The following is a 21,661-nucleotide window of genomic DNA, read 5'->3' on the forward strand; positions in this document are numbered from 1 at the left end:
AAACTTTTAGCTGTATTTTTAAAAATCCATTTAAAAATTACCATTTTTAAAGCATCTTATTAGCTGACTGATGTTTTCAATTACCTTTCCTCTGTGGCCACTAAAAGCTCAGTCAAGGGCATGCTGATGCCAACAGGCAGCTTTCAAGTTGTCACAAAATGATTTCTCAATCAAACCCTAGAGGCACAATTTTTATCAGTATTTGTCAAGTTCAGCTCAAAATATTAAAATTAAATGAGAGAAATCCAGGTCTTTGAGGCACTAACTTGGATAAATACCAGAAAATTAAACCAAATTCAGTCATGTCTCCAGCAATTCCACTCAAGCCAGTGGCATTTCAAAGGTTTCAGATAACAAGAGAATTTGTCCCAGTCACTGTTTTGCAGTCAATTTACACTCAGAGTTCATCGACTTCAGTGGAAATTCCACCATGATAACCATGACAGAGCTGGGAATGATTATATGCAGTTAAGGTATAAAGAGCTAATGAAGCATGCACAGATCAGTTCAATATGTTGAATATTCTCTCAGGACTGCTAGCTAGATAATGACTTTAGTAGATTAAGAGTTATAAACAGGATTCTTCTTTGTTTTATGTTCTTATTAAATAATGACTAATCTACCCTAAAAGTAGTGATCTACAAAGTTATTCAACAGACAATTTAAAAGGCAAAAAATAATCCCCACCAAAAGTGCTTGCCCTTTTGGCCTAAATGTTTCCAGTCTTAACTATAACGATGTTGTTCAGAAATGTGTGGAGAAGCAAACAATGTATCTACTGTCACTTCTCATTTATTAATGGTTAGTACACTGATGTAGGCATTCCTTATTTGTCTGCAATTATTAGAGATTATTCCCATTACACATATACACACAAAATTAGTACAGTATTGGGCAAACTTTTAATTTCTTTTCCATTTCTTTGAACATTAAAAAAAAAAAAATCCCTATCTGATTTTTGGAGCATGAAAAACAGCATGGAAAATGCTGTAAGAGTCTGTTACACAGTCTCCCAGCATTGGTTCCAGACAATTCTTTGGCAGCTAGGAAGTTATTCTTAATTAGTCCTGAACTCTATGCCCCATTCTGCCCTGTAATAGCCCTTGACTGAAATAAGAACCTGGGTCATCATATCTAACTGGATCATCATAGGTTATAGAAATGGAAACTAGTCACCTCTGGTACAGCTGCACTGGTGCAAATTGATGTAGAAGGTTGCTTGGGGTTTAACGTACTGTCTTCTCTCTCCAAAAGGACAAGGTGCTAGGCAACATTCAGGAGATGGATGGGAGATGTTTTTCTGTTTCCAGGCACTCACAAAAAGCCTGGCAGCTCTCTCATGCGTTAATCCTGCAGGCAGACCTAACTCAGAATTTCCAGAGACTTGCCATCACAGTGAGATGTGGAATGATTATGCAGTTATCTAATTGGAGTGCCATCAAATGCAGGGATGTTCAGAGAGTTGGAAAACAGCCTCTGTAAGGTGCAAAACAAAATTATTGAAACAGAAAAAGCCACTGAATGCAGAAATAACTCCAATGTGATTATACATTATCTAAAAATATTGTGGCTGACAGTAATAAATACATTCATAAGAACTGGGATAACATTCAATTCTTCACAGGATTTAAAAAAATATGATCAGGCAGAAACAATCATCATAATAGATAAGGAACAGAACAAACAGAAGAAAGTACTGGTAATTCTTGTTAGAGTAAAAAAAGCCCAGCTTTTTGTGATCTCACTGTCAGACACTGCTTTCAAGGAAAACTATATGGTTCATACCTGACTTTTTTCCATATTTTATGTGACCAGTATTAGAGCTTTCCAAGCTCTGCCTTCTCCACTGCCTGCCTTTTGTTTATGTGATGATTGAGGACAATATAAGGAGCAGAGATTTCCAGTGTAGCAGCCCCAGAGCAGAAACTGGAGGATTGTAACACAAGTCATCCAAAAAATAAAATTCCTCTGGCAATTAGTCAGTATGCCATAGCCTATAGACAGCCCATGGCAGGACTGCATGCACAGCCTGTGCTGAGAAGAGAGTCTGAACTGAAGTCAGAACTTACACTCACCTGGAAATTTTAACCAAGTTTCATGCAATCAAAAGAAATGGGTATCATGTATGGCATCACTAGCAAAACCTTCTTTTTTTGTGAACTTTTACCATATTATCACCTTTATCCATTCCCACATAATTTCATATAATTGTCTAAAACTGTGTTTATAATCACAATGTCAACATTTCACCCTTCCCTCAGGACAGATTGGCTTCTGATTCCTGCAACACTTCACTAACTGCTGTAATCCAGAGACCTACGTTGTGCTGGGAGACAAAAAACGAGCTGCAGGTACAAAGCTCAGCATTACTATGAGCCATTTGAAAAGCCATTTGAAGGACTACACAGATCTAGAGGGTTTACCTCTGCTGGTAGCTCTGAAAGATGCCCAAAACTTCTTTGCTCCAAAGAATGGCAGTGACATATGGAATAACAAGAGAAGAGGTGAGCTAGTAGAGATGACTGAAATCTCTCATCCATTATGTTAGCTTTAATCAGATATAAGAAAAGAGTAAATTCAAAGAAAGCAAGCTGTGCTTTGCAACAATCCCATGAATTCTTAGAAAACAATCAGTCAGTAAATTTTTACCAAGCCAGCCTGGTTTTGACAGGTAAAAGAAAAGATGTATGTTCATGAGAGTACCAGTTTGGGAACAACTTGCTTTCATACTTGCTTGACATTATCTTTCTGTCCTTCCAAAGGCTTTGCAATGTGTACAAATCCCGATTTTTGTATAAGCATTTGCTGTTTCAAAAATTTTTAGTTAAAATAAGTTGGTGTTATCAAGTAGGGACTTCTGGGTATTACTTCTCATTTTATACCAACAGCTACTTTAAAGAAAACCTGACATGTTTCTGAGCTTAAAATTCCTTGCTTCTTTCCTGGAATGAAACCAAAATAAAGCTCTAATCCTTGTTGCTCAACTGACAGATGACTAAAATTTTAGACAAATACAAAAAAGTGTTCTGAAAACCAGGTGTCTGCATATCTGCGCAGGGTCCCTTTATCTAGCAGTTTGTATCTGATATCAGCTCCCCATCTTGCAAAACCAAAACCAGGTCAGTCAAAACTTCCAAGGCTAAATATTTCCCTTTCTATTTTTGCTTGCAATTAACAGGCTAAGTTGTTCTGTAATTGTATCATGAAAATGAAGCAATTGTAGTACAATCTTTTCATTACTAATTAAAATTTAAAATTTATTTATAAGTTCCTAGAAAAAAATCTGATGAGGACCTTTGTGAGAGAATCATGGATATCTGCTGGTCTTTATCTGAGGCAAATTCATTATCATGTAAGTTCCTAGAACAGTCACAGTGGCACCACACCCAGTGACACATGTCGTCCTATAAGTTTGGTTACTTATTCTTCATGTACTTCTTTAAGAGGTTTGCCCTTTCAAATTAAAACAAACAAAAAGAACCACCAAAAAAGAGAGATTTTTCATTGCAAAACTTTATTGAAAGAATTACTAAAGATTGGGCAACTGAGTATTAATAATAAATATTAACTAAAATAACCCTTTTTTTTCCATTTGTATGGTGCCATGGAACAGTTACAACAGGATATTTCTGCTTTGGTCTCTCTTCCTTCCAAATGACTTTAGAGTTTATTTTTCCATGGTTATTCTTTTTCTATTCTTCATTATTATTTTTTAAGTATGAGTCTTACCCCTTTTTCTGTTTTATGAATGCATGAGGGAAAATATGTCTTTCCCTTTAAAAAAGTTTGTCTCCTTTTTAATGCAAATTACAGCAAAAGGACCTTTATTAATATTCTATTATCAGAACTGAAAGAGGTCCAGGATACCATAGGTAATGGAAAAAGTAGGAAACATAAGTGCTAGTAGTCAACCACAGATCCAGTACAAATGTAACTTGGCCAGTGCTGACACGGAGCTCATAAGTTTATGCTGAGCAAGTTGAAAGCTCATACAATCCATACCTAAAATGTCCCTGCATTGTGCCTGGCTGGGACCAGGTCTTTAAGTTATCTGTTGGTTTGGATGGAGAAATAGTTGTCAGAAAATTATTACCCCAACAGGAAAAGCTGAGAAGACAAAGCATGGAAATCTCCTAGGGAGTGGAAGTCAGACTCCTACTGGACATGCAATGTGGTTCTTGCTTCAAGGAGGGCTGGGGAACACCACTTGATCTGTGCCAGTTCTGTGTCTTCACTCAGGACTGCATAGGAAGCCACAATTTCCTCTCGCGGTGTGAAGAGATGTAGAAGCACGTCAGTACTGGCCAGTAGGAGGCTCAGAAGTTCTGGAATTGAAGGAGAAAGCACCAAATGGATGCGTCTCTACTCAGTGTTTCCAGATCCTTGACTCTCCACAGAGGTACCCCAGATCTACCAGGATAAAAAGCCCAGTCTGTGCTGGATGCAGAAGCAACAGTATGGTCCCAGGACCTAATCTGGGCATGAGAGAGCTACATCCTCCTCCATGTAGCTCTGTGCCTGAGCTAAGTACCAAAATAAGACACTTTTCAAAAGCCTAGATAGTGGACAAAAGAAATGTGTTTTGTAAACCAGTAAGATTTTCAAGGAAGGGTCAGTGGTATATGCTTTGCTAAGTGCATCAAGATTTGCCATGCATTTTTATTAATTCAATATGGTTGATCTAGTTATATAAACAGGAAATGGCAATAGATTAGCTCCTGGAGAGTGTTTCATATGGGATTACATTTAATGCTGGAATTCCTGTCAAACTCTTAATTTTTAAAATGCTGATAACACAGTACATACTGTGCACTTTTTTTGAACACTTGAGCAATGCATTCCCCTCAACACACTCAGAGCGGTAATAATCAAGATTGCATTTAGAGAAGCTTAATTTTATTCCATTAATCTCTCCAGTGGTAAGAGTAATTATTCAGTATTCACTAAGAAGCAATCCCATATCATGCACGGGGTGCCAGTATGTTAGCATGATTTGAATGACCACATAGTGAGAAGGCATGTTTCTCTCTCACCATCAAATTATTATGCAGGTCCTTAAAAAGACTATGAATTGTACTTGCTGGATATAAATTTCCCTCTGGTACTCCAAATTACCTCCAAAGCATGCTATCTTCTTTAGTATCATCTTTAAGGTCCCCTTTCTGAGATTGCTTTTCATTTTATGACTTTTTTTTTCACCATGCACCTTTGTCCATCCCTACATTCTGCTAAGGACTTTTACAATGGTAAAATTCCTATTTCTTATTCCTCTTGTCTCATCTGAAGCCTTTTTAAACAACTACTGCTGTGTATTGTGTAGCTTCTTCAGGTGAGTAAGGCAGAAAGACAGTATTTGAATAAGGTAGGGATCACTGAACGCTAACTGATGACTTTTCTTTGTGTTGAAGCCATTTCAGTTTCTAGGAAGGAATTTTTTTCCTGTGGCTTTTCTTTGAAGAAGATGTATCTTCCAACCAATTAATTCCTTCCATTGTAAAAGATGCAAAACAGTGGAAGACCAAAACTAGTGCCTTAGATGACATATCCCATATGTAACTAAACTTACAATGTAAATGTCGTACATGTATACATTATTTAATTGTCTCTCACTGTGTCTTGTGTTTATTTCCTTCTGCAGATTCCTATCTGCAGGAATATTCAGATAGGATATTTTGACTATGCTGAAGACAAAATCTATTTTTAATGTACATAACACATCCTGAATCATGAATTGAGCTTGTGGAAGCCTCTGTAATAAATTTCATAAAATAATAATAAAATTAGTACGGAATATGGAAAATTTTGCAACATGAGGACAGGCTATACTGTTTTTAAGACTTTGCCTTCTGCACCTGATATGCAGACTCCTGGATATTCTGACTTGGATGTTTGTTCAGTTGCTGTAAATTCAATCATTCAGCTAAGACATGAGGCTTAGAAACCATAACTGTGGCCACCCAGTGCTAAGGGCCACAGGGAATCTTTCTCTCCTGCCATTTAACTTCAGTAAGCAGCCAAGGTGCCTGTCTCTATCTGCAGAGGCTATTTCTTTCTCACTTGCTTAATTCTTCTAAATCTTATTTCTATTATTATTCCATCATTTATCTCAGTCTATCATCATTTATTTCAACCTAACCTCAGCTGGTCTACTTCAGTCCATATAAACTTTGGCTGCTCCTAATTCTTCCCCATCTACACTTTCAACTGCTTCTTCACCAGTTCCTTCAATTACAAGTTTATTGGAGATTTCAAGTCCTCCAAGTCAGCAAACCTATGTCCTCATCAAACAGGAATCAATTCATGAATGCAGTATGTACCTGGACTCTCTTCTTGATATTTTAAGGGGCAAAACATAATGAATAAGCTTATTAATCACATTTGGAAGAAGCCAAATTCCTGCTATATAAGCACTCTTGAGGGCCTGATGGTACTATAATAGTTGCTTCAGGGTTTATGAAGATGGTGAGGAGCCAGATTTTGAGAGAGGAATTATTAACTGCAACAAGCCTGCCACTTTTAAGATGAATGGGAGTGATCCTGTAGGAGTCTGCACCACACTCACATTTTCTGGCTTCCTGGCATCTGCAAAGGGAGCCAGGCTCAATGTCTCCCTGCCAGAACAATGCAGTCCAGGATAATCTACTGTGAAAGGAGAGCTTATGGCATGTTCTGTGGAACTCAACCACCACAGCTGTGAATATTATTTTTGAGTCATACAAGCACACACCATACCAAGCGTAGGTGTGTTCTCTGGCTCTGAGGATGGACTGTCCTTGGAGAGTGCTCAGAATTATGTTAATTCCTTCTTCTACTGCAACTATTACAAAGAAATATTTGTCTGTTTCAAAGAGCTATTGTATGAACTGGAATTATTTATTTTGATCTCCAGGAAAGAAGATTGCTGCCATTGTTGCACCTTTGCTAAGAATTACTGTCCCCTACTGACGGGAAACACAATTCTCCTCGGGTGGGTACAGTCCCGGGCTGTGTGCTGACCAGAGGAACTGCCAGAGACTGACTGCTGTCAGTAGCTCTCTCCATGCTTCACACCACCTTACCCTGTGAGGAGAGTCTCTCTTGGAAATCTTTGTCTCAGTGAAGTTACCAAAACCCTCGACATAGTTTCCATTTGCAGAGGACAACTGCCTCCTCTGTCCTTCAAGGTGCCTTAGCTACCATCCTGCTTTGTTTTGAATTCCCCTGAGGTTAACTCTTCCTTGTCCAGCACTCCATCATTTATCTCACTTCATCCCCCATCAGTCTGCCTCTTTCAGCTCTCTCCACATAAATTTTGACTCTTCCTTAGACCTCAGAATCATTTAGGCTTTTGCAGTGTGTATGCAGCTGTGTTCATGGTCAGATCCAAGGTCTGCCTGACAGCCAGTAAAGGCCAGGGTGGACGTTAATGTGTAAGCAATGAGGAAACCATTGAGTGTGACCTTGAATCCTAAGCTAACATGACAGTATAAACACAGTCCCAGTTACTGCTTATATGCTCTCTGCCTGTCTGAACAATCTCTCTCTTTTTCTCTCAGGCTCCCCCATTCCCGCTCACCAAACTTTCATTGCTTCCTCCACCATTCCTCACTCTCAACGTGAGATTGGAGACCTTTTAAGCAAGTTGAATAGAGGTATTCAAAAAGTCCACTAAAAATCACCTGGTCCTGAATGGCTTCACATAAGTCCATGCCATAATGAAGTTCAGAGTCTATATTTGGATAACCACAGGCCTCTGTAATTTTTAAATTAATCAGTCAGTGATTCCTCAAAATTATTTCAGTACAGTCCTCACAACTCACTCATGTAAGAGATTTGTGAATTCCTGTCCTCAGTGTCATGATCTTGCCCACTTGTCCTTCTATCTGATTAATCAGGACTGGTTCACAAAAATACTGATAGAAGTGGCTGTCACATGTTCATCCATGCAAGAGACAGAGTTAGAACCCAGAAGATACCTCAAATCCTTCTTCACTTACTTATGGAGACTAGAAGAAAGTACTATTATTCTAGAGAATTTTTTATTAAATAGTGAGATTTTTGTGTCCTGCTTTGCCTTCACAAAGGGTTACCAAATTTCAGCATATTCCCCAGCCACTGCCATCACTCTTCATTCTGATGATTGTTTTACAGGCAGGAAATCCCATGATTTATCAAATTGCTTTTTAATGAACATGTAATAGCAACTAATGATAAATGAAACTAGAGAAGGCAAGAAGGACCCATAATCACAGCCATCAACTCAGTCTAGAAGTGCCAATCCTGATGCTAATTTAATTTAAGATTTAAGAACATTACAGAAAGTATTATAATAATTTCAATTTCCACTGCCTCAGCAGTCAATTAGCATTGGACAGATGGCATCATAACCAAAACATTTATCTTGCCCCTTATATGTACTTCCTCCAGTTATTTCCTTTATCACAATATGGCAATCAAAGAAAACAAAAATCATGATGTCTATTAGGATGTAGAAGACTGGTATCAATTAAGGTTTAAGTATAAATTTATTTTCTTTCTGAAAACTTAAAGGTTTTCATCATTTTCCCCCAAAGGTCCTCCTAAGCCTGGTTTTCATGATGGACTACATAATATATCAGTAAGGAATGGCATATTGTAGAACAAATAAACTGAGTAATGGAGAATGACAGACTGTCAAGAAAACCAAATAGAAGTTGTAGCAAGTCCCTAATTGCATGTTTTGAGTATTGATTGTTAAACAATTTTTGTGCTTAAGGTAAAAAATTCTGGGTTCTCCCTTTTACCTATGTGTTGGTATTTTCCAGTCAGCCCTAGCTCCGTCCTGATATCTGTTACAAACACCTCATCCAGACTGCACAACTTCTTTCTATTTTCAACTTTCATTAATTACATAAGTTTTTTTTCTTTATGTTCTCGATGCTCCAGTGTTTCTAGACACTCAGCCATTCTGTGACAGACAGGGATTATATTAGCTGTTCTTTACACAGTTCAGTAATTTTAGTATGTATACAATTCTTTTTCTTTTCCTTTTACAAACCTGGCCACTTGTGACAAATGGGAAGTATAACCAGCCATTCAAAACATAGTAAGCTGTAGCATTTAGGTTAGGGTAATGTGCTGCTCTGAATACAGAAAAAAACGTGTTCTAACTGTACTGTGTTTAGTGGGTACACAAAGGAACCAAAACTAGTCCTGGTTCTGGTGAAGAACACTGTGGGCAACAATCTAATATACTATTTGCCAAGATTAGGTGGCCTGCTGGAATTATGTGATACATGTGAATTCCTTACTGAGATGGAGAGGCAAGAAAAACCCCATTAGCAACATTCAGAAATGTATCTGGAAAAGGAGCAGCACACATGGCATCTTAGAGGATGCGATGGCAGGAATAGAAAGGAAGGTGGGAAAGTATACTTGCATGGGGAGGTAGGCAGAGATTTATAAAATGAGAGATCTACAAAGTTTATGTAAGAGAGTCTCAGGTCTCAGTTGCTGGAAAGCCATGTCTTCAGCAAGCATTTCCCAAGAGTATGCAACATCAAGCAGTTGGTATGGAAACCAGGATGCATAAAAGTATAACTTCAGAACTCCACTGAGTCAGGGCAAAGACTGTCAGCCCAGTATCCTGCATCTGACAGTGATTAATACCAGTTCCTTAGAGAAAAAGCAGAAGAAAGACAGCAGGTACAAAGTGACCTCTGCCTGTTACTTTCCACAGAGTTGCCTGGGAGAATAGCCTTCTTGAGACAAAGAAAGTTAGCAACCATGAACAGAGCTGTATCTGATTCCCTTGTTTTGGCTGTTTATTAAAAAATTTCATCTTTTCATTCTGAATTGCAAAAGTATATCTATATATTGGTTTAAATTTTCTAACCTTCCGTCTGAAAATGTCAGGGGTGGGGGAGCAGCCTCTATGCTTCATGTGTATCCACTTTTTAATCCAACTTACTGTAAGGATCAGACACCCAAAAATCACAGCTCAGATGGAGACTTACAGAGTATTCCCACCCAAAGAAGTGTCCAGCGATGTTATGTCCTCCTCCTCTGGATTTATGTCTGGCTCACTTCTCCACCTAAGAGGGTTCAAAATTTTCTAAAGCATAGTTACATTAGCCAATTCCCTCTGCTGTTCCTCTGTGACAGATAAAATGGCCAAGTGACAGCATCTCGTGCTGAGCAATGAAGAGTCAAGTGCTGCATCAAGAAGGATATGAACACATAGCTTTAACTCTTTAACAAGTCATCTCTGCTATAGAAAGAGATGAAGTAAGTCCAAATGGAAGCATGCAGAGAGATAACAATCTGTTATGATTATACTTTTCCTGGGGAAACTGTCAATTTCACTGGCGAACCTATATATTCCAGGTATACCTGGAATGAGAACGTTCCAAATCCTTTGCTCTTCATCACCACCATCACAAAGTGCTTGGAAAGACATGGCACCTGGATGAGTTCAACCTCCCTCCACTGCTGCCAGCAGTGTTGCACTCAGTACAACTCTGAAAAGAGTCAGCTTCAACTCTCAGCCACTTCTCTGGGCAAAAAAGCAAATTGAAGTCACGTAGAATGGAATCATGGTTTTCTGCTAAGTTGCCTCCACTGCTCATCATCTGCACATCAGCTGGCCACCCAAAGTCAGTGATTACAATAAAAAAATAATGTAAGTAATTCCAATCCAAATCCAATTCCATCTTTTTCCCAAATCAAGTAGGTTTTTTTCTATCTTTTCAGCCAGTGTTTTTAACAAGCCAGCAAGCTTGACACTATATGAGCAAGCTTCATCATCTTCTTCAGTCAGTACTTTTGAAACATCATAGCTCGCCTCAGATTGTCTGGTGCAATTTCTAGATAGGCTGATCTCCAATAGAATCAAAAAGACAATCTGAGCAGCATGTTCCTCTCTTTACTTTTTTATGAATCCTGTGAAAAATTTGTCTATTTTTTTCCTGCCTGGAGCTTGAGGCTGTTAGACCGCTGAGTGCTACGCCAACCAGCATGACTTCCAGAACCTTGCAGTGAGTCATTTATGTCTGAGTGATTGTTTCAAAGAAAACAGTGCTGTACACTTCTGAGGCCCACAGCCTCTCCTGCTCCTCAGTCATGCGACTCAACTCACAGCTATAAAATATGTAGTGTACACGTTTTGCCTTAACTACAATAAGTAACTCCTCTCTCAACATCTTGAGAATTGGGACTTAACTTAAGGAAAAAAAAAAATTGTAGAATCATAGAATGGTTTGAGTTGAAAAGGACATCAGAAATCATCAAATTCCAGTTCTCAGGCATGGACAAAGACACCTCCCACTAGACCTGGTTGCTCCAAGTACCAGTGCAACCTGACCTTGAACACTGCAAGAGCTGGGGCATCCACAGCTTTTTGGGGCAACCTGTTCCAGTGCACTGGGTATCCACAACATCTCTGGGCAACTTGAACAAGTGTCCCACCACTCTAACCACCTCGAATTTGTTCCTAACATCTGATCTAAACCTACTCTCTTTGAGTCTGAACTCATTTTCCCTGTTCTGTCACTACAGTTCCTGTTGAAGGGTCTAATTCTGGCTTCCCTGTAGGGCCCCTTCAGACACTGGAAAGTTGCCATGAGTCTTCACTCAAGGTTCTCTTCTCCAGGCTGAACAGCCCAAACTTTCTCAGTCTGTCTTTATAGGGGAGGTGCTCCAATTCTCTTATCACCTTTATGGCCTCCTCTGGACATGCTCCAAACAGATCCATGTCCTTCTTACATTGGGGCACCAGAGCTGTGCACAGACCAGAGCTGTGTTCCAGGTGGGGTCTCACAAGAGCAGCAGAGAGGGGCAGAATCCTCTCTCTCAACCTGCTGGCCACACTCCTTTGGATGCAGCCCAGGATCCCTTTGGCTTTCTGGGCTCTAAGTGCACACTTGCTGGCTCAGGTTGAGTTTTTCATCAACCATCACCCCCAAGTCTTTCTCTGCAGGGCTGCTCTGTCACTTCTCCATCCACAGTTCTATGAGATCATGTTGTAGTTAGTTTTTTGAGAATGGATATATTCCCCTGTTTTACCTATAGCCATTCTATTTCACCTAGCAGATCTGCAAATCTGAAGGTTGTCTTCCTGCCATGAACAAGGAATTCTGTGGGATACAAAAGTGGTCAATACTAACAGCAGTCAGAGCAGACAGAGGTCTTAAAGCTTGATCCTCTGATCATCTGCAAGCCCCATAGACTGCAAATCTCATTTCTCCTTAGAAGTTTAACATGTGTTGTACATAATTAAACACTTCTGATTTCAAATACCACAGCATAATGATCATTAGCCTGTGCTAGATTCCCTTTATAGCAACCACCCTCAGATTTGGACAGCATTCTGAAAAGTGGTAAGCTAAACATTTTCAGCTATCTTTACAAACATAGTGAGAGGAACAATAAAATTACGTTTACGAGCAAAAGAGAATTTCCTTTTCAATAATTCCAGGAAAGGCTATTCTTATGGAAAGGATTATAATACAAATAAGAAATGGTATAGACTTAACCCATTTTCTTTACAGTCTTAAGACTGCAATTTTGTGGTTGTAATCTAATGTCATGCCTTTTCTATTAGTAGATTTTCTCCAGAGTCCAGACAGAAGTAGACATGTTAAGAAAGACATCAGGAATATACTGTTTTTCTGGCACCAACTTAAAATATAATTCTCATTAGACTGCTGCCTCTTTTTTATTTTGGAATTTTCTCTAGAATTAAATATATTTTGCCTTCTAAAGAAATTCTGTTGCTTTCAAGTGACAGAGAAATGCTCCTCAGATCTTATTGCCAGAACCAACATTCTGTCATTTCTCTGTCAGTTTACTTTGTGATATGATGATCATCTAACTAGAAGTCTGATATTCAAATTCAGCAGGGAGGAAAGGAGTGCACCCTCATGGCCTCCCTGTTCTTCACATCCAAACTCAACAGAAGAATCCCCTATTTCAATGAGAACAAGACTGAATCATCAGAACATCAGTTTTTAGGCACAGGAATCAAGTCTCTCCCTGTAGTCAGAAAGGTGCCAAACACAAAAGCTGTGCCAAGTAAACACCAAACACTAATAGCAGCGAGGAAACCACATACAAGTGTTGTGGGGTTCATCTGGTATATTTAATAAAACAATGTATTTCCACGGGTGTAAGGGTGTCTCCAAAACAACTCAAAATGAGAAGGTGGCACAATGTCAGAAGGAGACTGGAAGGTTATCCTGTTTTATGAAAGCATGAAGAAACCGAGATAGCCCCCATATAAGGAAGAGTACACCGGCTTCTCCTGATCATTTCCAAGGGCCAACCACCTTCCGTCCTGACCCATCCCCCTGCTGCACAAAACCAAAGAGACATCCTCTTCTCTTCCCCTCTCTGCCCCCTCACTTTGTCCTCTCTGGGACAATGGAAAAGGAGACAGACTGCAAAAAAACTTCTACCTCCTAGAAATACAAACCAACCTTCCTCAAACTCTCAAGGAGATTTTCAAATGAGGTAGGAGAGCAGAGTGTCTTTTCAGTGCCAGGCAGAATTTTGCCCCTTGCTGATGTTTTGTTTGGTTTGGCTTTTTTTCTTTTCAAGCCAGTAGCAGATGGCTCACCAGTCTGATTTCATCTGGCAATTTCCCTGCTCCTGTATTGCCTTCATGAACCACTCCACAGCCACAGTATGGAGCAGTTTTCAGAGCTTTCTGGTAAAAAATTGTCACATCTATTCAGAATAATAAAGTAAGATACTGACAACAGCAAGTTATTTTAAGTTTAAGGCTTATTTCTATCCAGGGTTCCCTTCTACATTCAATTCCTTCCTAAGCTATGAACCATTCAAAATACACTTTTATATAGCTGAAAGCAGATTTGATTAATATGATTTCTTTGTGAAAACCTGAGAAGATTAAGAAGCAGTGATGTAGAGAACATATGCCCTTTCTCAATGTGACATTCTCTAACATTACACAGGGGTCTGCAGATCCTTACAGTCATTATATTGTTCCCAGTACTGGTATCTAAATAGAGAAAAAACTATAATCAGGAAAGAATTTCACTTTTTTCGTATTATAGTTTCAATCTCATGTACAGGTCAACAAATCTACAGCTGTGTATCGAGTTCATTCTGTAACTAGGCAGGAAAGGCCACATTTCAAGGGAGCATTTGCAGATTGTTTTTTCCTTTGTATTACAGGAGCTTTTGTGATGCTTCCTTAGAAAAAAAATTAAGATTGGCCAGATGACTTCTATGTTCAGTGAAGCAAAATGCCAAATAAATATGTTTACAGGCACACCAGTTTACTGTTTTTTTCTCTATGTATCCCAGAGTGTTACTAACCATGGAAATACTTTCCAAAATCAGTGGGGGGAAAAAAATCTGTCTGGTATTGATTGAATATGGTTTCTCATCTGTCTCATGACCTTTTCCATCATATATAATTAGAAATGGAAAGGTCTTAGCTGTGTGCTTGCAGTACTCTCCAGAATACAGATAGAAGGTTGGTTCAGTACTGAGATACAATGAAAGCATGCATTCCATAGATTCTAGGTTTTGGCAATACCTGTAGCTGTTCCTCAAAATAATAAATACAGATCACCCAAGCTTTGTGTAAATCTTGGATTACATTGCACATTGTAAAGGATAAATATAGTTTGCAACCATCTACAGCACTGTAGGAAAACATCAAACCTGTTGATTATGTGATATGATCTTCATTACTTGCTGCTGCAGGGATATTTCTATGTCAAAGAGACAACATGATTTGCCTATCAGTGGTTAAGGAGATGATTATAATGGCTGTTTCTAAAAGCATTTATGAGTCTCTTGTGGTGAATCAAGCTGCTATTTCTGGAAGTCAGAAATCTTAATCAGCCCTATTGTCCACAGAGTGTTTGCAAGTTTAGGGCAATAGCATTTCCAGTTTTGACACCTACACTTTCTTCCTTTTGCTTGGATTTGAAAAGTTTGGGTGAATGTCATTAGGTACTGGCCTTAAATATACTGACCCCATAGGTATATATGGAATCAAACCACAGAATCATATGCCTTTCCCAATGTGAAAAGCAGAGATTGTGGTGATGGGGCCATCAAAAAGTTAAATATATTTCACTTTCAGATACAGCTCTATTTCCATTTTGATATGAAAATATTCTAGCAAAGTACCAGACAAGTTGTTATTGAAAATCAGTACTTTTAGACAGATACTTTCTTCCCGTATGGGGTAGGTCTGCAGCTCAACAGACTGCCAGCAGAATGTGTTTGTTGGCCCACTATTTGCCACTCTTGTGTGAAATTGAGAAAAACCTCATTAAGAATGCACAAAATAGCTCTTCAGCATGGAGGATGGTGGATCAGTTCAGATGATACACAACTGTCAACCTCTTATGCTTGGTTGCTGTGTGGCTTCTAGTGGACTGCTCCTCATACTGCACCAGACACAACTAAAATTAGCTGAGAGTCAGAGAAGAAGCCATTGCACATAATGGGTGGCTGAACAGACTGATCCAATTTTTGAGACTGTAGTCCCCTTTATAAATCTTTTTCCACAATTTATATGAGTCTATGGACTACATGGAGCATGACAGCTGCTCAACAGGATATGCCAATCCTGTGCCTTTCAAAAATCATACACACACACAAAAAAACAAATGTTTTAAACCAGCTGACCTTCCTTCATAACTTCAGATACCTCTCAAACCTCTGAGGACTCTGATTAAGCAGTTTGTAAAATGTAAATCTCTCCCACTCATTCAGACCATTTCAATGCCTGTTTTGGTTTTTGACTTCTGGCAAGGCATTGTACCTGTTAGATATAGTATCTGTTCTAGGAGAACAGAATCATTGAGTTACTAAATAAAAGAGATTGGTACTTCAGTGGTATGCAGTTGTCCTGGCTGTGAATTTATGCAATGTAATTTCTGTTGGCATCACTATAAATTATTTCAAACATAGCTGTGAATTGAAATAACATTTCACAACAGAGTATATACAGGGGATATTCTAGATAAAGTGCTTCAATTTCATTTGACCAGAAATGTATTGGCTAATAAAACAATAACATGAATATCAGACTGTCAGCAAAGAACACATTTGCAGTGAGGGTGAAACATGCATGGGTGACAATTCATCACATCTGTAAAAATAAATAAATTCCCCCAAAACAACAAAAGAGAAAAACATGAGTTTGTGTTGTTTCTGAAGTCCAAGTCTTATAAAGGAAAAATTAAAAAATGCCAGAGATGGTTTGCTTGCAAAAGACATGACACAATGCCACCTTCTGGTTAAAATGCATAGAAAAATATACCAGCTTTTTGTTGAAGCCTTACCTATTTATACATGTGCATAACTAGATCAGATCCCAGTATATTCACTATTGGATTTTCTGGAGTAGTCCAGCCCAGAATAAAGGCAGAATCTTGCTACTCAATAGTTAAAGTTCAGTAGAGGCTTGCACCTTTAGACGAGAATCCTCTATTTCATATTCTAGCAATGGGGGTTGGCCTCCAACTTTAAAACACTCATTTTTTATAGAGTATCAGATTTTTTAATAATGTTTCCTTGTTCAAAGATTTAGCAATTTTGGCAGCAGAAGTGTTTTAAAATTAGGCTTTTGTGAATTTTCTCTAGAGAGCCTCATGTGTTATTAGAGTCATATGGCTAAAAACTCTTAACTCTGCAACATGCAGAGACATTTTCATAACAACTTGGAGATATGAAGGATTTAAATATTTTCCAGTTTAACCTAAAGAAGAATCATTTGCCACTGGGGAAGTCAGCAGCTCTTTTAAGACACAGTCAATGTCTCTCTTCTCTTTTCTTGTCCTTTTGAACTGCCAAGCAGTTTAAAATAGTGTCAGGATCCAGGTAAAGACTGCTTATTAAATTTAATGGCTGGAAGAGTTAATATTGGACACACATACACATCAAATTTCTCCAATACTCTTCATCCAGGAGCAGGGTTTGCCCATTCCTTTTCACTTTTGAAGAAACTCCAGGACTTATTTCAAGGTACTGAACTTTACCCTCAAATCTTCACCCATTCCAGGACTATTCCAGGATCATTTGTAAGGAGGTCACACCCATCGTGTACTAGCTCAGTAACCCATCCCTTCAATTCCATGCTGCATGGGCCAACAGTGCACTGTCTGCAGAAATCCCCTTTACAGAGGAGACAAGTAAAGGCAGAAACTCAAAGAGGAGTTGAGCAAGATGAATAAAATTGGTGGTGTTTCCCACTTCTCATTCATCAGCCTATTTCAGAACCTCACTTGCCTCATCCACATTCTCTGTATGCACCATATGAAGGGGAAAGTGAGAAAAGTGTGCTGGGAGAGGCAACAGTCACTGCTCCAGAGGAGTAGCACAGGGAAGCTCCATAAATGCATTGGTGCCACCACAGCTATTGCAGCATATTGCAGCTATGGCAGCTTTAGAGCTAGAAAGACCAGAATTGTCCCTAGTGGGTAATAAATTCCTGAACAAGAATTTGAGCTCTCTATATGATACGAGAATAAAGCTGATCAATGGAGAGAATTATTGTATTGTAAAACTACAGCAATGAGGGCACTGTGACAATTACTGGGTATTTATTCAACTGATTTTCCTTGAGGAATTTTAATGAGGATTTCACACTCCATAACCACATGCTTTAGATTCTGTCAGTAAAAATGTTAAATGCTTCTGTTAAAGTAATGTGACACTGCTTTTACTGCAGTAGTCTTTGCAGGGGAATGATATTTTAGCAAGACGAGACCATGTCTACTTTTTTTTCAGATGTACTGGGAAGGTTTTCAATTATTTATGTTGTGGTTGAATCTCTTTAGTATGCCACTAAACCCAGACAAAAATGACAAGGCCAGCCCCATTGTGGAACAGTTGTGGAAATTCCTTCAGCTTTTCAGGCATAAGTTTCTCTGTACTCTCCACGTAGCTGGCAACAATATTGTGCATAATGCACAAGAAATGCTTATGATGGGATTAGAAGTGGCAAAATCCATCAGTTTTTATACAGAAAGTTCCAAAATTGAACTAATTTATTTGCAGTTATGGCCATTCCATGTTATTGATTGCTATGATTACAGAAAACTTAGGCTTTTGGTACCCAATGCTTAGATTAAATCTCATGAATATGGCAATGGGATTCAAATAAAGAAAAGGATCAGTTAAGAATTTGAAAACTCAGTTTATATTTTTGACTCAGACAATGATCTGCATCATGTTCTTCACAAGATTCATTTTTATGTGCTTCTCTTTCACTGTTGTCTTGCAGATTATAACTAGCATTTTCAGAAAGGATTATCTCTCATTATGTGCTTCTACTATGCCTTATTTACTGAGGTGCCAAATACATTGAAGCCTCTAAGCATAACTGTACTATACATAATAACATAATAACCCATAACCCACTGAAATCATCCTTCACAAACTGAAAATTAAAGTTTGTTATTCCAAATTGCCATTATCTTCCTGTGCTTCTGATAGGGGCTCTCTGCAGTTCACAGATATGCCCCAGAACTATCAGACAACATGGCAGTGTTTAAAATGCAAAATGTGAACATATCTCTCAGATAATCTGCACTAAATCATTCATTGCTGTGGCCATTAAAGTATTTCCATGTATACTTGGAATGGGCTGCTATTCCTGCTTGGATGTTTAAGGTAAACAATCACAAAAAAGTAAGTAGAGGTGTGTCACCTCCTTTGTCACCTCCTTGTACACAACAACATAAATTTAGTTTTAAGAAATTAGTGTTTCCACTGATGCTTATGCCAGACAACTGCAACTTATAGCAAAACTGACATTTCAAGTTAGGGCTCTAAATTCCTTCTTGGTGTAATACTACAACATTTTATGAGACTACACCAGAAACTAACACAGCCCAACAACAGAAAATTACCCTGTGCCACTTTGGGTTTGGAAATGTGTTGTGAAAGGAAAATGTCTTTCTTATTGCGGACTTTAATGTCTCTCAGTGATGGTATTTAAAGACTTGATTGCACAGACATTTCATGTGAATGGCTCTTCCTCGTTCAGTCATGTCAGTGATACCAACCAGATACATGTAAGCAATAGATAAATTGTTACAACACTTTTAAAAATAACTATATCAGAAAATCGTCACAAATTAAAAGGTGTGTACATTTAGTTGAAGACAACCTTCACCATCGAAAAGAGAAGGAAAAGAGAAGTGAAAATTGAACTTTGATAGGGGGTGAAAGTGAAATCTCAATGACCAACACTGAAACAAATAATGCAAAGACTATAGAAAGTAAGAAGTATTAAAGTAGGTAAAGGTTAAATTTGACAATACATATTTTGAAACAGTTATGAATGAGTCTGAAACTAAGAGTAAACTTTCTGGTGTAAACTATAATGGTGGTTCAGGAGCTTTACATGAGTCCATGCTCTGTGAATCTCTAGAAGCTATCCTGCCTTTAAACAGACTCTCAGCACCCTGACAAAGCTTGATAAACTCTGAAGGTAAGCCTGGGTAAAGATCTAATGCAAATATATACTGCACACATCATAGAAGGCAGCACAGGATCAGGGCCTTTAAATTATAATTTTTTTAGGACAGGTACAGATTGTGTCTGGTTTCCTCTGGGATGTAGCCCTTGGCTGACACAATAGATAGCCATTAGTAGTAGCAGTGGTGTCAGGTATTGTGAAAATCTGTGAAAATATCTCCAGCTTTACAAAAGGAAGATGCATTCTGCTACATCCCTGTGCAAGGCATAGCAGAGTTCACAGGAGGAGCCCTCTGTGTAGTTCTAATCACAATGACCACAGCTATGAATGCAAAGAAACAGGCCACAGGATGAAGCTCTGGTCTGCCCACAGAGAGGGTGCAGAGCACTCTCCTGGGCTGGGCAGCATTAAAGGGATAAGGAACTGAAGACAGGATGGCAGGAGTGAAGCTTCCCTGTTTTGAGTGGGAAGACAACAGGTGCAATGAGTGCCATACCATTTGGTATTCAGCTAAAAGGATAGGTTTTAGCCTATGTTATGTACCTGCCAAGGGGTTTCTGTGAGAGAGAATCATCATTCATTAGTGACATACCAGCAATAAACCAGTGCAATACCCAATAGCAGTGCCAGACATCTGCTGCTCCAAGAAAAGGTGGAAAAGGGGACTTGGCTCAGCCAGAAGTACCATGCATGGGGGAGAGCAATTCTTTGCTAATAATGTCTGTGGGGAGTAATGTTCTCTGGGCTTATGCTGCCTCACAGGTATCTTGCTAGACATGTCCTCACAGGTATCTTGCTAGAGGAAAAAAGCAATAGCAGCTGTGGCTCATGGGGCTTTGTAGTCTCACAGGGAAGCTTCCTTCACTCACAGCTCTCCCTCAAATCAACTTGCAAATAAGCATGTGGGGAGCTCACTCCTCTGCATGGCCAAGTGAGATTACAGACAGCATTTCATTAGTGCAGGCCTTTTGGCAAGCACCCACTGAAGTGAATGATTACACAAAAAGTCAGTTATTCTTCTGTTAAAATAAAGTCCTTTTTTACAAGAAATCAACAAAGCAAAATTTCCATGAAGTCATTAAACAAATCTTAGTTTAAAAGAATTTATCAGCACTGAAGGATTCAAAGAAAGAGAAGAATTAGGGAAGCCATAGCCAGTTAAAAAAGAAGAAAAGAGAAGAGAGGGGGAGAAAAATGAAACTGATTTTTTCTGAATGTTTTCCTTAAGCTGAGGAAGTCAAAATGATCATGAAGAAGAAAGGAAAATTGTGGCATCTGCATTAATTGGCATTAAGCACTTAAAACAAGAAGCTTCAATAACTGCAAATTTAAATTTCTGAACTTCTTTCCATCCTTCCTCATTGATATTCGTAGGGCAGTAACCACAGTATTTACTCTTGCTGGAAAATGCAGCTATAATTTATTATGAATGCATTGAAATTATTGTGAATCACTTTGGAAAACTTTCATAATATAACCCAAATAAAAGCTAGACAAACAAATAGGGGATTTTTGGTCCAGTCACTAAAGAAAAAGGAAAAGAAAAAGGAAAAAAAAATATATCCAGTTGAGTTTGAATAAAAAAAAAAAACTTTTTATGTTTTTTTGAAAAATAGGGGTTTTTTCAGAATCAAGCTAATCTGTAATGCTTTTTACTTTCATTTTAGAACCTTTATTTTTCAGTGAGTCATTATTAAATATTAAAGATAATTTTATTTAACAAAAGTAAATCTTCCAGCATTCCTAATTTTTTTTATTATTCACAAAAATCAGGAATTAAATTATTCTTTTTCTAATATAATATCTGTTTTAGTCTTTATTCATCTGAATTTAACTGCAGGCGATTCACACTAGCAACCAATTTCAGTCCCCTAAAAATGCTGGTTTATACTATTACCCCAAAATTTACACTATTTCAGTAAAAAACAAGAGCTACTTCCTATTTGTCTGGAGTTCAATCTGTACCTGAAGACTCAGGATATATTTTGGAAAAGTGCATTTATTTGCTTGGCTTGGCCTGACTTTGCTTGGTTAAGTAAAACCAGGCCAAGTTCCAGTAGATCCTGGAGTGACTTGTATGTTTGACTGGAAACTCTTGAATGTCTTTCTGAGGGGTTTCATGCTGAGTGCTAAAATCTCACAGTAAGTGAGAACGACTCTACCAGTCAGGTCTACTGGCTCTGAAAGGTCCCAGGCACAGGTCAAGTTCATGCAGAGCTTCTTGTAATACAG

General features: G+C 38.5%; 1 protein-coding gene across 2 annotated transcripts in view; it reads right to left on the bottom strand.

The window, feature by feature from the left end:
* Nucleotides 1–1,175: 1,175 nt before the first annotated feature.
* Nucleotides 1,176–21,661, bottom strand: part of LOC310918741 (uncharacterized protein) — a 62,238-nt gene continuing 41,752 nt past the window's right edge. Inside the window, exons 5-6 of one of the 2 annotated variants that reach the window (XR_014591737.1) lie at nt 4,094–4,325; nt 1,177–1,476 (exon numbers count right to left, since the gene is read on the bottom strand). Coding sequence is in view for 1 of the 2 variants with exons in the window: in XM_083877699.1 (XP_083733825.1) it covers nt 1,420–1,476 (57 nt within the window). In the remaining variant the exon portion in view is untranslated. Of the gene's footprint in view, nt 1,477–4,093; nt 4,326–21,661 lie in introns of both variants that reach the window. The other variant, XM_083877699.1, reaches the window with a different exon arrangement.

The sequence above is a fragment of the Zosterops lateralis genome (assembly GCF_965231275.1).
Source record: "Zosterops lateralis genome assembly, chromosome: 1".
Taxonomy (NCBI): Eukaryota; Metazoa; Chordata; class Aves; order Passeriformes; family Zosteropidae; genus Zosterops; species Zosterops lateralis.